The following is a 14,113-nucleotide window of genomic DNA, read 5'->3' as shown; positions in this document are numbered from 1 at the left end:
AGTAATTCATTCCTTTTTATTGCCAAATAGTGTTCCATTGTGTGTGATATATCACAGTTTGTTTATACATTTACCTATTGATGGGCATGGGTTTCCATTCTGGGGCTATTGCAATAAATTGCTCTACCCATTTATGTTCATATATCAAACCAAATGAACAAACTGGGAGTCTAAACTTATTTTCATGGTCTTGAAACAAGAGCCATGTTAAAAGCTGAGATTTGGGGATTCCAGACCTAAAATTAAATCTCCACAGGTGGAGTTGGGCAGTCTATATACTTTGTAAAATGTCCAAAACCTCTATAATGGAGTCACCTTGTAGATCATTGTTTGAGAAAGCTGCTGTGATGAATGGCCGTGTGCGTGTATCGTGTAAATGCTCACCCCGCCACACCTCCTCGGAGTCTTCTCGGGCTAATGTGGCCTCACACGCACTACTGCGCTTACCACAATGAAGCCGAAAGCACCATGGTACATGGAGACCTCATATATGAGTTTGAATAGAGTAATGTGACTTCTTATTTTGAGAAACGCCTCACTTCTATTCAGACACATCTGGATATGAACTCCTAACACTTCTGTCCTGAAGCAGCATAGTCCTATCCGCTTTATGGAGGGGTCAGTTAGTGTTATAGCTGTGCTGGTCATTTTTTTAAAACAATGTTTCCTTTAGAGATTATTTTGGCTTTCTTCAAACAGGATGAATTAAACCTTGCTGATTCTGAAGTAGATACCCAAAAACGGGGGAAACGGCATTATGAAGAAAAACAAAAAGAACACTTGAATACTTTAAATAAAAAGAAACGAGAACTGGATATGAAAGAAAAAGAACTAGAGGTTATCCATCATTTTTGGTTTTATGTTTTTACTTACAACCTTAGTCCTGATTTTTAAAGTGCGTTTTCCTTAATGTTATGTCTCCAAACATAGATTGGCTAATGAATATCTGTTTTGCATAAAGTAACAGCTGTTTTGGCAAATCAAGAGAGAAAGAGACTTAGGGACTCTCAGGGGGTGAGGACTTTCGGCAGGACTGCCCCAGTCGGACATCGCATCTGTGAGTGATCAGGGAATGGCATGCCCTCACCGCCATCATGGCTCCTCACGTGCCCCGTTGGGCGAGTGGGTGGCAGCCTTCTGTCAGAAAAGTCACCTGGCCTCTGAGTGGCTGGGAGTGGGCTGGGCTGCAGTTCGGCTCCTCCTCACTGTACATCCTCGACAGCTGTAAGCGTGTTCCCGTTTTTGAGATTAAGTTGAAGGCAGCCTTGGTCTAACTAGAAGAGATGGATTCCAGCTTTGCCTTTATTTACCTTAGGAAATGATTGAAACTGTAATCTAATGCCTTACTTATTCAAAACTTACCATACAGAATGTTGTGAATATAAAATAAGTAGTATACGTTACAGTGCTTTGAGTTTGTTAATATTTTACATACATGAGACTGTTTGAGTTTTCAACAGTATTTAGTGTTCAGTCCATCCTAAAACACACAGAAAGCTACCTCTGACCTCAAGTACCCAGGGTGCCAAACTTCATAGATGCTACTTGAAATTTATTTCATTAGGAAGTTGTGGAGATCTTACAAATTATTAAAGATGTGCACAGTAATGTGATCTTCTCTTGAAGATGTATTATGACTCTGGACTATATTCTCATATAAAGCTTACAGAAATAACATGGATACTCAGTGTAATTAAAGTACATTTTGTAGATATAAGTTTAGAATTTTACTTTGCCTGTCTTGGCACTAGTAGTACAATGAATTATCTCAAAGAAGAGTTTTAAAGATATTAAACATCTGTTATCTTAGGAGAAAATGTCACAAGCAAGACAAATCTGCCCAGAGCGGATAGAAGTAAAAAAGTCTGCATCAATTCTAGACAAAGAAATTAATAGATTAAGACAAAAGATACAGGCAGAACATGCTAGTCATGGAGATCGGGAGGAAATAATGAGGTAAGTAGTTGGTAGTTTTCCTACTTCATTATGTTATCCATATATGTTATCAAGATAAAAAAAGTGTTGACATGTAAATTTTAAATTTGGATCAAATGTTGCTATGGCATATAGTTTATAGCCAAACTAGTCTTTCACATGTTTATTGTTAATAACAAAGTAACTTTTTTCTTCTGAATTACTGCAAAACTTGCTACAGAATATTTTTTTGTGTGAATTTCTTATGTGCTTTTTCATTGTCCTGTGAATTTTTTGGATATGAGGAATGTTTTTTATCTTTTTCCAAATGTCTGTGCAGCATTTGAGAAGTTGTCCTCTAATTGTCTCCTGAATGGCTGCACGAATAATTTTTTGTGTGTTTTTGCGTGTTCAAAACTATTTGTCTTTAATTTTGAAGAATAGTTTAGCCTAATAGAAAATCTTTTGTCTTGAGTATCCGTTTGTGATAGTACTCATCACCTCTCAAGTCCTATAACTTGCCCAGAATTTCAGAATCTGTGATCCTTTCCCATGGTACATGGTGTTCTTTTTCAGTATGTAGATTTGTCTTATTTCTTAAAAGGTTCTTGTATTTTACTTATAAATATTTTCTATTCTGTTTAATTTTCTTTTTGAGGCCTTCATTTGTACATATGTTGTATGTCCTTTGTCTTCTCCATGTATTTTGTCTGCATTTCATCTGCTTTCTCCCCATTTTGTTTTCTCATTTCTGCTTTAGCGTTGTGTGTTTGCCCCTTTGTATCACCTTCTCCTTTGTCTTATCTTTTTTTTTTTTTTGGTCTCTTTGTCCAGCCTGCCCCACTACCTTCAAGGTCTCACTTCACCTCCTCTTGTCTGGTTATCACCTTCTGTTGTTTCTCTCTCTATTTCCGTTTTTTCATTGCTGTTTTGAGGGCTTCCTTCCTGGTAGCATTTGTTTTGTTTTAATTCATAGTGTTCAGTCCGTTTTATTCTGCTTTGTGCCATCATTGCTCTAATTAGTTTTCTTGGCCTGTAGGGGGAGTTTGCTGCTCTTACCCCCCTAGATACCTTTGTATGGATGCTATGCTTGTGCCTCGTTCCGCACTTTTTCAGGAGTTGGGTTTTCCCGGCCTGGGCACTTGAAGGAGGAGGGGGCGGTTGCTGCGGGAGTCTTGGCCAGGGCTGCCCTTCGTGCTTTGTCAGGAACTTTCTCTCCCTTCTACGGCAACAGCTGTTGCCCCCCGTAATACCACTTCTGAGGAGCCGTGCCCTCTCTGCCTCTGACGTTGTCTTCTTCAGCCAGGGTTGGGGGGTGGGAGGAGCCCTAATTTCTCTATTTCTCTGTTCCCACGTTGACATCTGTTGCTGAGAGAAACATTTCTTGCCTTCCAGTGTGATCCTCGCTTTAGAAGGTGTATATTTGCCGGCATTCTCTAAGGTCGGCCTCCCCTGGGCCCCGCCTGGGCACTTCCTCCTGCGCTCTCCCTGCCTTGCCGACGGCGGGACTTGGTTCCTGCGCAGCCCTGCTAAAGGCTGCCCAGGCCGGGCGGCCCGCGCCCACCCTGGTGGCGGACTTGGGAGCTTTCCGAAGTCTCCTGCTGCTGGGCCCTCAGCGCTCCTACACCCTGTTCTTCCCCGTGAAATATACATTTGAGATGTTACTTTCTTTTTTTTTTTTTTAATGTTTCTTTGAATGGCATTTATTTACTTAATATTTGTTCATAAAATAGGCAGTACCAAGAAGCAAAAGAAACCTATCTTGATCTGGATACTAAAGTAAGAACTTTAAAAAAGTTTATTAAATTACTGGAAGAAATAATGACCCATAGATATAAAACATACCAACAATTTAGAAGGTAAGTGCATTAAAAAAAATATTACCACATATATTTTTTTGGTTTACCTTTGTTTTTCCTTGTCTCTTGTAAATATTAAAATTAAATGAAAAGAACTTTGCATGGTTCGGTTAGCGAAGAGCGGCCACTGCCTGCGTTGTCTGCTGGTACTCGCGATCTTGTAGTTTACTCAGGGAGCTCTGGATTTGAGAGGATCTTTATAGCAAGCTTGTCCCACTTTTCTACCCCATTAGCTTTCCTTTACTAGACGCCCGGCCATTGGCTGCTCGTTGGGAGCTCATTGGTTCTGAAACAGCCTTTCCCTCTTGAAGGTCGTATGTTCTTAGGGCGTACAGGTGTGTGATGGGACCCACTGAAGCAGCATCTCAGCTGACTTACTGTCATGAACGAGAATGGGGCATCTTGGTGGGTGCACAGTCTGTGCTCCGTTCACTGCTGTGTCTCCAGTACCAGGGAAGGTGTAGGTGAGCCTCTCCCGGTGCCAGCAAGTAAGCAGGTGCGCAAAAAACGTGGAGTCGTGATGAGGATGTAGGGGGCAGGTGGAAGGGGCTCCTACTGGCGCAATCTGGGACAATTTGAGGACCAGAATGAATGAGGTCAGTCATGGATGGGAACCCACTGAATAAAGTAAGAGCCTGTGGTTCCGTTCCGATAAATAGAAAGGTGGGTCAGTGAGGGAATAACTGCAGAAGGTTCTTCTGACAGTAGAATGTCATCCGATAAACAGAGACAGGACGGGGGCGTTTGCATTGGGCCAGGCCGTGTGTAGGGTGTTGTGGATACATAGTGAGAAGGAGGTCACTCTTCCCCTTTCTCTGCGCTGCTCTTAGGTTGAGAGGAGACAGACAGACAGGCGAATGGGTCTTTTATCCCTTAGCAGCACTACTAGAGTTCAGTCCCCTCGTGGACGAGATCTGCATCTTCTGTATCAGGGTGATGGGTTGATACATCCATATGAGCCATATGGACTGGCTGAAATGATGGGATATATTAAATGTGAGATTACATCTTTATTCATTTTATAGATATTTGTGGTAAAAATGTGGAGACACAACTGAAATAATGAGAAGGAGGGAAAAGTCACCTAAAATTCCACCTATAAAATTGCCAATCAGTGTTAACATTTTGGATTATTTCTCTCTGGTCTTACATGCCAGTTTAAAGATCGTGCTGGTTATACACTTCTGTATCTATATTCTTTTTAATCTGCCCAATTTTTTAAATTTCAAGGTGTTTGACTTTACGGTGCAAATTGTACTTTGACAACTTACTATCTCAGCGGGCCTACTGTGGGAGAATGAATTTTGACCACAAGAATGAAACTCTTACTATATCAGTAAGTATCTTAACTTTGCAGGTTAATTATTAGGAGATGCTTTGTCAAAGTGTTGAAAATTAAATTGACCTTATTGACTGAAGCTGCCGTTGTAGTTTTTTGTTTTGTTTTTTGTTTTCCTTTAACTTTTAAAAATATTTTTCCCTCCAGACAACTATATTACTGTCTTATGATGAAAATTAGGAATTGGATTTCAGTGAGAAGCGTTTACCTTCTCTGTCGGCCTCTCTTTTAAATTATGTGCGACATTATAGAAGGTCTGCTTTCTCTGGGCTTCTCAAAGTGTATTCTACCCCACGTAATTGGGGGGTCCTGTCTGTAATTTTTGGAGCCTTTTTGAATGTTTGGGCCGACTGATTAATGAAGTGGGTGGGTAAGAAGAGGCGTCCCTCAGGCGAAGTGGGACATGTATTTGTATGACACCGTCTCTTATCAGCAACCTCGGGGAGGGGCGTGTGGAGACTAGAGGGGCGAGGCTGATGGGAATGACTCAGGGAAGGGGAGTTGGGATGGGCCTCTGGGATTGGGGAAGGTGGCGAGGGGTGGGGGGGGGGGATGAGGAGCAGCCGGGTGGCCGGGTGGCACGGAGGGCGGCCTGGCTGCCCGTGGGGTCGGAGTCCGGGCCCGGACCTCTGGTGGTGGGGCCTGACCTTGACCTCCGCTGGCCCAGCGGGTCCCACCTGGCAGTGGCCGGGGCAGCAGCCGGGGCGGATGGAGGAGCCGGCAAAAGAGGTGGGCGTGTCCGGTGCTGCCGCAGGGTTGGGAGAGGGAAGACGTGCCCCCAAGGGGGCCGCTGCAGGGGTATCTTTTACTAGAGGTGAATGGACGTGCCGGTGGGGCTGGGTCCCAATGAGCGCCTTCCAGCGGCCTCTGCGGCAGCGCGGGCACCCCGCCTGGGCCGCAGCCTGGCTCCCGCGCGTGCGTCCTGTGTGCGTGCGTGCGTGCCGGCGCACAGCGGGGAGGGCGGAAGCTGTGAGGAGTTAGGTGACGGAGATTTTGAGTGGGGGAGGGGCGGGGCCCGGACACCCAGGGGTCCGCGGCTACGGCGAATCTGGACGCCAGCTGGGCCCTTCCGGTGAATCACCCTAGCAACGGCGGGCGTCGCGGCCCTGACCGAGGGATCCCGGTGCGCCAACCGTTCGCCGGCCTGGCTGTCGTGCGACCAGGGAGATCCGGTACCGGCGGCACGGGAGGCAGGGGCGGGGAAACCGTGCGCCTCTGCTCTCCCTTGGCGGCCCGGCCTCGGAGGCAGGAGCGCCGGGCAGGGCGGCACCTAAAGCTGCAGGCCTGCGAATAAATAACTGTTTTGGTTATTTCTGAAATTTTGTGTCTCGGCGTTTCATTGTGACTAATGTGTGTGTGTGTGTCAGGAAGGAGAAGGGGTTAAAGGGGGTGCAGAAGGTCGAGAGGAAGGTGGGGTTTTTCTCGGATAAGGAGAATTGGGCGGATAATGAGCTGTGTACAGAGGGAGTGGTCTGAAGAGTCCAGGAAGCCTGAGCACAGGGAAGTTCTGACCCGGAGCCTTACGGAGGTCTGTGGGAGCCCCTAAGCTAAGCGGGCCGTTTTCTGGCTACTGACGGTTATTCGGAGGATATTGGGACTACGTGACAGTGCCTTGACTTCTCCATTTAGGTGGAGAGGTCTGAGGTTACGGCTAAACACCCAAGAGGGCTATTTTTGGGTGGGGGGGACTGGCTGATTCCCATGGCAACGGTTACGGTTAGTGTGGATCCGAGAAGGAGGGGAAGGGCGAGTCCAAGCCAACATTTCCGCCTCCGCGCTCTGTCCAGAGGAGCGTCCCCCGGTTCGACCAGAGGGTGGAGGGCCAAAGGCGGAGAGGAGGAGTGCTGACTCGTCCCAGGCGGTCCTGGGTTTCACCAGGCCTGGGAGAGAGGTCCAGATTGACCCCGGGAGCGGCTCCAACTGAGCGCCCAGGTTTAGGGCCGGACTGCCCGGAGTGGTCTCGGATTAGACCAGGAAAAAGGACCACCGGAGAAAACGGAGGTGGAGACTCACCTGTAAGTCCGAGGGCCGGTGTTGACGGGGTCGATGGCAGTCAGGGGACGGGTCGGAGGAAGGAGGCGGCAGACGGGGTTAGCGAGCCAGAGGGGAAGCTGGAGCCACCCACGTGTCGAGGTCTGAGCGGCTGGGTCCAAGAATTGGGGCCGGCTGAGGCCCGAGTCCGACTCCGGAGTCCTGACTGAGCCGGCGTCCCAGTCCCGGGTTTCGGCGCCATCATGTAGGAACGGAGTCGCTCAGAGAACCGTGAGGGAGGCAGCGAGCAGAAGAAAGGAAGTTTACTGGGGGAATGAGGAAGCGCAGAGGAAGCCGTGCGCCAGTGGCCCGACCCCGGACTCGTAGGGAAGGAAAGAGAAACTACTGAATTCAGTCGTTTATCTGCGGCTGTGAGTCCAGGGGCTGATGGAGTCTGAACGGAGCTCGGCTTGACACTCAGCTATCACGGGGGCGGGGGGCGGGGGGCATGGGAACCGAGGCTGTCACTTAGTTCTTACTTTTATTTTTATATCTGTGTTTTTTTGTTGTTTATTTGGTTTGGCTTTTTCTGCTTATGTTAGTGGATTTTTGTGGAGGATTCAGACTTGCAAATGATAAATGTAACATTTTAGTGTCTGCCAAAACTTATATGATAAAACATTGTGACGTAAAACTGGCTAGTGCTCTGCTGTTCACCTTGTGTAGCATATGTGTGCATGTGGAATTTTGTCAGAAGGAAATAAAATGCCTTCTAATGTTCATTTATACCGTTTCCCCGAAAATAAGACATCCGCTGGAAATAAGACCTAGTGCAATATTTTTCAAGTTTAGAAATACAAGGCCTCCCCTGAAAATAAGACCCAGCGGCAGTCATGGCTACAGCTCCCCCCAAATTCTTGATGGAATTCAGAGTCTGGCTGGTTCTGCACTGATGTTTGTGATGACATGACTACAGTCTATTAATTAGTGTTGATTTTTTGTTCAACAATAAATGTGAGTTCTTGTTCATGGAAAAATAAGACATCCCCTGAAAATAAGACCTAGCGCATCTTTAGGAGCAAAAATTAATATAAGACACCGTCTTATTTTCGGGGAAACACGGTACCATCTTCTCAGGAAATTATATGACAGTATGCTATCAGTTTTATTAATTGCTATTTTATTCTCATTAACATTTATTTATTAAAGGGGCTATATTTCTAAGAGGTTTTATGAATTTTAGCTTATTACTGTTGCATTCTTTGGCCACTGTGAGCCTATTTAATGTTTAAGTTGGTCCCATGCTTTTTGACATTCAGTAATTACTTTTAAAGCAGCATAACCACTAGATGTCACTGGAATTCAAGTAACAAAATATTATCTTGGCCGTTAGAAGAGTTTGAAAGAAGAAACAAACAAAACAATCCCTTTACAATAGCATCAAAAACAATAAAATACTTAAGAGTGAATTTAATCGAAGAGGTGAAAGACCTGTACACCAGAAACTAACACATCGGTGGAAGAAACTGAAAACGACACAGGTTAATGGGAAGATCCATGTTGATGGATCAGGAGAATTAATATTGGCAAAATGTCCATACTTTCCAAAGCCTGAGTAGATTCAGTTCAGTCCCTATCAAGATTCCAGTGGCATTGATCCCAGAATTAGAAAAAACAATCCTAAAATTTGTGTGAAACCATAGAAGACCCTGAAGAGCCAAAGCAATCTTGAGAAAAAAGAACAAATCTGGAAGCAATCACACTTGTTGATTACTATAGCTTTTAGCATAGTTTGAAATCTTCCAGAAGAAAACCTAGGGAAGAAGCTCCTTGACATTGATCTCGGCAAAGACTGTTTGGATTTGACACCCAAAGTACAAGCTCTGGGTATACACCCAAAGGAGATGAAATCACATCTGCACCCCTATGTTCACTGCAGCAGCATCTGAAGTGCCCTAGACATGGAAGCAGTCTAAGTGGCCATTGACAGATGAATGGGTAAAGAAAATGTGATACACACTCAAACACACATAGGGATATACTGTAATTCGGCCATGAAAAGGAAAGGGACTTGACATCCACGTAACAACATGGATGAACTGGAGAGCAGTATGGTAACTGAAATAAGTCACACAGAGAAAGACAAGTACTCGATGGTGTAATTTACGTAGCACCTAGAAGAGCCAAACTTGTGGCAGCGGTAGAATGGTGGGTGCCAGGTGCAGGGCGTGAGGCAAACAGGTATAGGCAGTGGGAGGGCACAAACTCTGTCAGAAGAAGAGCTTCTTTCCTTGTTTTCTTCTGCAAGTTTTATGGTTGCCGGTCTTTAACCCATTTTGAGTTGGTTTTGGTGAGTGGTGGTAAGATATGGGTCCAGTTTCATTCTTTTGCATGTGGGTATCCAGTTTTCCCTGCACCATTTATTAAAGAGAATACGCTTTCTCCATTGCGTATTCTTGACTCCTTTGTCAGAAATATTAGTTTACCATACCTGCATCGGTTTATTTCTGAACTCCTGGTTCTGTTCCATTGGTCTGTGTGCCTATTTTTATGCTTGTATAAAATGATGACTGTAATTAACCATACTGCATTGTCACTTTTGAAAGTTGTTCAGAGAGTAGATCTCAATAACTCTCACCACCAGAAAAGGTAACTGTGAATTAATGGATGTGTTAACTAACTAAACATTGTAGTAATCATTTTGCAATATATACATATTTCAGATCATCATATTGTACACCTTAAACTTATACAACGTTAATGTCAGTTTAGCTCAGTAAAGCTAGAGGGGAGAAAAACACTGAAAGCACCAGGAAGACTAGTTTATATTATTTTAATCACTAACATTGGCATTTTTATTATTAAATCTTTGGAATGTTGGTATGTTAATTCAGTTACACTGAGAAAATCTTTTCAATTTTATTTTCTCACAGTAAAACAAAAACCTGTTCTATAGCTCATTGTTTTACTGTAAAATATTTTAAATGGAATAGATGTTATTGTCACATGACTGGTTTTTATTTTAAGCTATAAGCCCATTCTTTCTAATGCTAGGCAGCCTTTTTGTAAAGAATGTAGTAATGCCTTTTCTATACCTTTTTTTCTTTGGTTAACTCATTCAAGGTGCAGCCTGGAGAGGGAAACAGAACTGCTTTCAATGACATGAGAGCCTTGTCTGGAGGGGAGCGCTCTTTTTCCACCGTCTGCTTCATCCTTTCCCTATGGTCCATTGCTGAGTCGCCTTTCAGATGCCTGGATGAGTTTGATGTCTACATGGTAGTGTGAAATGTTAAATTCTCTCATTTTGGGGGGGTGGGGGCGGACATTTGTTTTGAATGGAAGCAATGATCTCTGAGGCTTTACCCGAAATACGAAAGACACTGCCCGGGCACTTGAGGCCGTGATTGGCGGCCACGAAGAGCTGAAGAGCAGTGGTGCTGTGTCGCTGTGGCCTCCGCTTCTCTCTCCCTTTGGGTGTCCTTGCCGTCCACCCGTGTGTGTGTGTGTGTTTCCATCTTCCATTCTAACCGGCAGCTGTAAGCCGGCCACCGCCCTCTGGGACTGCCTCCGTGCCTGTGCGTCCCCTCCCTCCCCTTCACAGCCACTTTTCAGAGAGCAGCGTGCATAACCCGGGGAGTAGGAACATTGGCGTTTGAAGTTTAAACTCTGAAACTTGAGGCCGACCTCTGCCACCAATTCCCCAGACGACTGGGCCTCAGTTTCAGCACCTGTAAAGTAAAGCTGTCCATCGCCTGCCTCGTAGGGTTTTCGTGAGGCTCCGGTGAGGTCCGGCAAGTGCAGTCATCCTCCCAAATGAGCTGCTAGTCAGTCTCTGCTTCGCGCCTGTTCTTCCCCGAATCCCCTGTAATCGGGGTTCGGACTACTCCAGCACAAATCGTAAATGAACTTTAAATCTTACTTTAATACTGGGGTAGCTGCCACCACAGACCTACCTACCCTCTGTCTCTTAAACTGTCCCTTCTTGCTGGTTTCCACGCTCCTCCTCGCTGGTCCTGCTGTTTCTACTTTGTATTCTGTCTGCCATCCCTTAAATGTTTGAGGTTTTCTTTCTTTCTTTCTTGTTTATTTTTACACTGTTACTGATTTTTCTGGATACCAAAGCCTACCTTGCCCTCCCCCAACATACATAGCATTCCCCAAACGACCACGTGCGTTTGGAGACCTGCCAGGTCTGAGTGTCTCGCTCCGATGTCCCCCTGGCCCGCATGCCCAGCTAGCACCTGTCTGGCATAATCTAGTCAACGACCTGCGTCTCAAACTCACGTGTCTGAGACTGAATTTCTCTTCCCCACCGAAGCCGCCGCCTCTTCGTCAGTTTCCTACTTCGATGAGGGGCAAATTGCCATTGCCAGTCCAATCACCTAACTGCGAAACTTGGGTTTATCTATGATTCTCCCATTCCACTCGCACATGAAGTCCAGCCGCTCCGTGTTCCTCCTCTTTATTAAAGTGCCGCCCTGACCTCTGCCGCCTCCTCCCTGTTACCGCTCATCGCCGCCTCCCGCTTTTGCCCGTTACAGCCACCTCCTGTCCGCACTCCCAGATTTAGTCTTGCTGCTCCTTCAGTTTCTCCTTCACCATTTTGCCCGCATGGATTCCTAAAATTAATTGGATTTTGGTCACTCAGTTGTTTAAAACTCCCCCTTGGTTACTTGTGCCATCTGGGGAAAATGTCAGTTCACAAACATCAAGGGTGACATCGAGACCCTTGATGTTTGTCATTTTCTGAACCCTGTGCCTCTGCTTGTGGCAACCTTCTTCATGGTGTGTCACACCCCTGCTCATTTTTCAAGACTTGGTTTAGATGTCACCATCATGTGGCCTTCAGGACTTCCACCGGCCAGGCAGAATTGATGAGGACCTTTTCAGAGCGCCCTCAGCATTACCTCACGTTAACGCAATACTATTACTTTTATATTTTATGTTATAAAGCATGTTCTTATATAATATTATATATTATACTATTATATTTTCTCTATTTTTTAATTTTGTGGTAGTGCCTCTTACCATGTCTGAATTTCGCCAAAGAGTAATCTTTTTGAGGTTATAAACTATGTCTTCATATTTCTACCTCCTAATGCCTAGCCCATACATAATAAGCATTTAGGAAAAGCTTATTCTTGAATCTGAATTTATAGTTGTCAGTGCTAATCTTTCAAGTGTTTCCCCCCACCCCCCACCCCACAGTGATATCATTGCTGATGATTAGTTAGAAATTCCTCTGGGAATTGGCTTCTAAGCTACTTCACAGATCTTAGAAGGTGATTGTTCTTTTCCTGCATTGTTTTTTGTCCAAAGTACCTTTATGCAGCCTTATCACCCATCTTATTTGTCATGTTTAATTCAGAACGACTTTCTCTTTCAGAAACTTAGAGGGTCTTAATCAGAATGGCATTTTGCCCCATCGGAATTATTCAGAAGAATGTACCCAAGTTCTGAGAGTCAGTATTTTTTTGGTGCATTGACAGCTCTGTTAGTAAATGATAGGCCTCCCAGGGCAGTGTTTTGAAAGTGCAGTATTCCATGTGTGCAAGCTCTGGATATTTTTGTTGACTCTATATCAGAGTACTTAACAGATAAGCCTGCTGGAAGAATTTATGTCACGCCAGCCACTGAGCAGTGTAAGCAGGACGTGGGTCCCCGTCCGCCTCCGCAGCCCACGTTCTGGGGCAGCACGCTGCGCCTCCACACGGGTTTCCAAAAGTCCTTTAAAATGTCTGTGTTCATTTGTTTGTGTTTTCAATGTCCAGGAGCTTTTGAGAGTGGAGGGGGCACCTTGATTTTTTTCTTTTTTCAATTATTTAACTCAGAAAATGTAAGCATACAATTCATTTCATTTCAAAACCTGTTAAAAGTAAACATTTTTTTTCTATACATTGATGTGCTGTTTAATTTACTTGAAAGATTTAATTGAGAAATTGGTCAGTAACTTCAAATTGGCCCACGCTGCGCATCTTACAGAAGGTGAAGGAGGCAGGCAGAGTTTTTAAAACACCTTAATCACTGAGAGAAAATTTGAGAGACTTAAGTTTGCAGCTAGTCACGTTTGATACTGTTCTCCTGAGTGGCAGTTATTGCACAGAGTAGATTCATTATGTTATAGTTGTGTTTTTTGAACACTTTTTCATTATTTGAATTGCTAAGTACGTTTTAGGGAGGCAACCATACTTATAAATACTTCCACTGCAGAAATTACCTGGAAGACAGATGTATGTGGTGGTTTTCCCCACATAATTCCAGATATTTTCTGTGCTTGGCATCAGAGATAAGGTAGTGTGGGTGATCGTGGATAAAAACCCAGGGGTTGACGATACCAGCAGGATCCTGTTTCCCAGGAACTTGGCTGGTACAGTGGCGGCCAACTTTTGCCTTTGTTCCCCAGGACATGGTCAACCGGAGGATCGCAATGGACATGATACTCAAGATGGCGGACTCCCAGCGTTTCAGACAGTTCATCCTGCTTACTCCTCAAAGCATGAGGTAACGTAAAACTGCTCTGAACACATATGTCAAGTATGTAAAATGGGGGGAAAATATTTTATAATTTTAATTTTTAAAGTGCAAATGCACAAATACTGGTCACGGAGATTTAAGGTAAATTTCCCTTTGTAGGTATTTAAATTTTTGTTTGTGTCCTCTCTCCTCTGTAACAGAAGCAAGTTGATTTGAATGTGATTATTGACTTGTTAGTATTTCTATTTTGAATCTCCTCTTCTATGGTTATCATGGTCAACTAATATAAAATAATTATAGTAATTCCATTTAGACTAAAGAAACAATTCATGATTTCCATAGTCTTGGCTCTTTTCCTGCTAGGTTACAAGTACCAGTCCTTCTGAATAAAGATTACTCTGCGGTTGGGCAGCACTTAGCGGGCACCTCAAAGGTGGCAGGCACAGCGCCACTGGGAGTTGACATTCTCTCTCTAAAGCAGTCACTTTGATCATATGGGGATTTAAATTTGTTATTAGAAATATCAGGTAGCTCCTTTCTGGCTAGACAAGAAGAA

The 14,113-nt window shown here is 44.5% G+C and overlaps 1 protein-coding gene across 1 annotated transcript in view; it reads left to right on the top strand.

Moving 5' to 3' along the window:
* Nucleotides 1-14,113, top strand: part of SMC6 (structural maintenance of chromosomes 6) — a 63,480-nt gene that overhangs the window by 48,604 nt on the left and 763 nt on the right. The window contains exons 21-26 of the mRNA XM_090280937.1: nt 700-837; nt 1,811-1,956; nt 3,648-3,773; nt 5,004-5,109; nt 10,207-10,359; nt 13,487-13,584. Coding sequence (XP_090137063.1) covers nt 700-837; nt 1,811-1,956; nt 3,648-3,773; nt 5,004-5,109; nt 10,207-10,359; nt 13,487-13,584 — 767 coding nt within the window. The remainder of the gene's footprint in view (nt 1-699; nt 838-1,810; nt 1,957-3,647; nt 3,774-5,003; nt 5,110-10,206; nt 10,360-13,486; nt 13,585-14,113) is intronic.

The sequence above is a fragment of the Furipterus horrens genome, unplaced genomic scaffold (genome assembly GCF_987537825.1).
Source record: "Furipterus horrens unplaced genomic scaffold, mFurHor1.1.pri manual_scaffold_6, whole genome shotgun sequence".
NCBI lineage: Eukaryota > Metazoa > Chordata > Mammalia > Chiroptera > Furipteridae > Furipterus > Furipterus horrens.
This window is presented reverse-complemented; position numbering and strand designations above follow the sequence as displayed.